The sequence below is a fragment of the Cucurbita maxima genome, unplaced genomic scaffold (assembly GCF_002738345.1).
Source record: "Cucurbita maxima cultivar Rimu unplaced genomic scaffold, Cmax_1.0 Cma_Scf00037, whole genome shotgun sequence".
NCBI lineage: Eukaryota > Viridiplantae > Streptophyta > Magnoliopsida > Cucurbitales > Cucurbitaceae > Cucurbita > Cucurbita maxima.
In genome coordinates this window covers 848945-851346 of record NW_019272053.1, presented here as the reverse complement: position 1 = coordinate 851346, position 2402 = coordinate 848945, and the positions used below count along the sequence as shown (strand labels likewise).

At 40.0% G+C, this 2402-nt stretch overlaps 1 protein-coding gene across 1 annotated transcript; it reads right to left on the bottom strand.

The window, feature by feature from the left end:
* Positions 1-260: 260 nt before the first annotated feature.
* LOC111468571 (uncharacterized protein aq_1476-like) lies at positions 261-749 on the bottom strand. The gene has a single exon (XM_023113825.1). It carries the CDS (start codon positions 747-749, stop codon positions 261-263), a length of 489 nt encoding a protein of 162 aa, XP_022969593.1.
* Between the last annotated feature and the right edge of the window lie 1653 nt (positions 750-2402).

Sequence of the window (2402 nt, the reverse complement as noted above, 5' to 3'; positions counted from 1 at the left end):
TGAGACTTCATTTGGATCTTCTTGAGAACATCCCATTTGTGACAGCACCTCTTCATTTTTCAAGTTCTTAGCTACGCTTGACTCAGATTTCATGGCTTCATTCAATTATTCAATTCCCTTCATAAGTCCACAGTGACTTTTACCGCTAGCATTCTTGTTTCCTCCATCTTGGTTTTATCACGAGTGAGTGTCTCAATCGTGTGTTGTAAGTTCACTGTCTTCTGTTGAACTTGATTCAGGTTCACATCGAGTGAGTTTATCTATTGAGTTAGTATCTCTATATTCTTTTTCTCCCTTACTAGCTCGTCCACTAAACCCTCAATCTTCATGAGTAGGCCTTTCTCTTTCTCCGCACCTTCTTCAACTTTCTTCGTAAGATCGGAGATTGCCTTCTCATTCTTTTCCTTCTCCTGTTTTAGCCAGAAGGAACTCTTACTCAGCTGAATCACTTTCTTCTGTAACCATTGAACTTTTGTTTCCAGCTCTTTCTTTTCTTCTTCAATTTTCATCCTCTTTCTTCTTTCTAGCTCAAATTGCTTTTCCGGCCATTGGAGCTCTCTCTCTTCGAGTTCGGGCTCTCTGTTCTTCGGTTGTTCATCCTTCTTCGATTTTCTCATCTTTGATACCGCGATTTCGCCGAATTCGCTGCGTATCACCTCATTTCTAACGGTTTCTACCACCTCAAGAATACCGCCGTCATCTTTCGCGCCGCCATCTCTTTTTGTGTTCGGCTCTTCATTTTGAGCCATCAAGAGGATGCCTCCATTTGTTGTGTCATCCAAGGCTAGGTTGATGGTTTCTTACACCTTCTCTTTGGTTCGACAATCTCTTGCATAATGACCCATTCTGCCACAATTGTAATATCTGTCGAAGTTACAATTATTTGCATAGTGGCTATATTTCTGACATTTAAAGCACGGGAGGTTGGAATTGTATCCTTGACTGTGCCCTTGATTGCGTCCTCTTCCGTGCCAATTTGCTTGGCTCGACAGTCTCTTCTCCTTATAATTTTCTTCATAACTATTGCCTTGACCACCTCGACCATTCTCGCGGCTTCCACTATCTCTACCTCGAAAATTCTGTGAGTAGAGTATTTTTTCATCTTTTATTGATGCCTCGTCTAAAGCGCTTGATCGAGTGGCTCCTCCTCCTTTATCCTAAGTTGTCCATGTGCCTCAAGAGAACTGGCAAGCTCATCGTCTGTGAACTTCGTCAGATCCTTCGACTCTTCTATTGCACAAATAACATTCTTGAAATTGTCGGTTTACGACCTCAAGATTTTCTCCACAACCCTCGTCTCGGGTAGCATTTCTCCGTTTCGATTTAACTGATTCACCACGGTCTGTACACGTGTAATATAGTCAGATACATTTTCTGACTCCTTCATCTTCATGCTCTCCAACTCGCCATGCAGAGTCTGGAGACTGTTGGATTTTATGTCCTCAAACTCATAGTTGGTAAACAAAAACATATTCTATTTTCAATAAAGTTATTATTGTTGTTTATTCAGTAAAGATTGTTATTGAATAAAGTGAACTTTACAATCATTAATCTAAATTCAATAAACTAAGAACACTCTGGCTATAGTATGATTACTTGAACTATATGTAGATACATAAGAGTTGACCAAGTTCAAGTATATAGTCAAAATGATCTATAGTATAAGGATAAGGCTGAGTACCTTATTCTGGGGACACTATGAATGCGGCTCACTTTTGTATATGATATAAACAATGCGATCACTAAATTGTACATATGAAAACATGTGAGTGGGGGCGTCCTATGCAATGAGTATTGCATAAGATCGGACCATGAAGAAAATCACTCTCACTTTATAATGTCGTTTACTGTTGAGACTGATTTTCTTTTCATTCGATGACCTAGGTAACTCGATCTTAATCCTGAGCTAACCATGAACTCCTGTTTATTTGGAATTATCCTTAGATTTGCATGGGTGAGAATGATTCAAGTTCGTCGACTCAATAGGCCTCCCATTTCAGGAGTAAGACTGGGTAAATGGCTGGGGACGTGGGGTGCAAGATGGAATTCACTCCTACCCACTTTTAAGGATAGAAGAGAGGTTGTTCCCTTAAGTACTGACTCCAAGTCTTGAACAAGGGGCCCCACCCTCTCATTGGCCTGAGAGGGATTCAATTTACTGATTGGACCACAAACTAATTGTTCATTAGAGGATCAGTGAGACATAAGGAACAAGAAGTAATTTCAGGGGTAAAACGGTAAATTGACCCAACTCGAGTTACGAACAACCTGTGAAGGATCGACTTACTAATCATGGTTATATCAAATGGATAGAAATATATCTATAGTGAGGGGAGTGCAACTACTAGGCTATAGTGGAATATCCTAGTAGTTAATGAATGTTGGTTAACAAGGTTAATGAG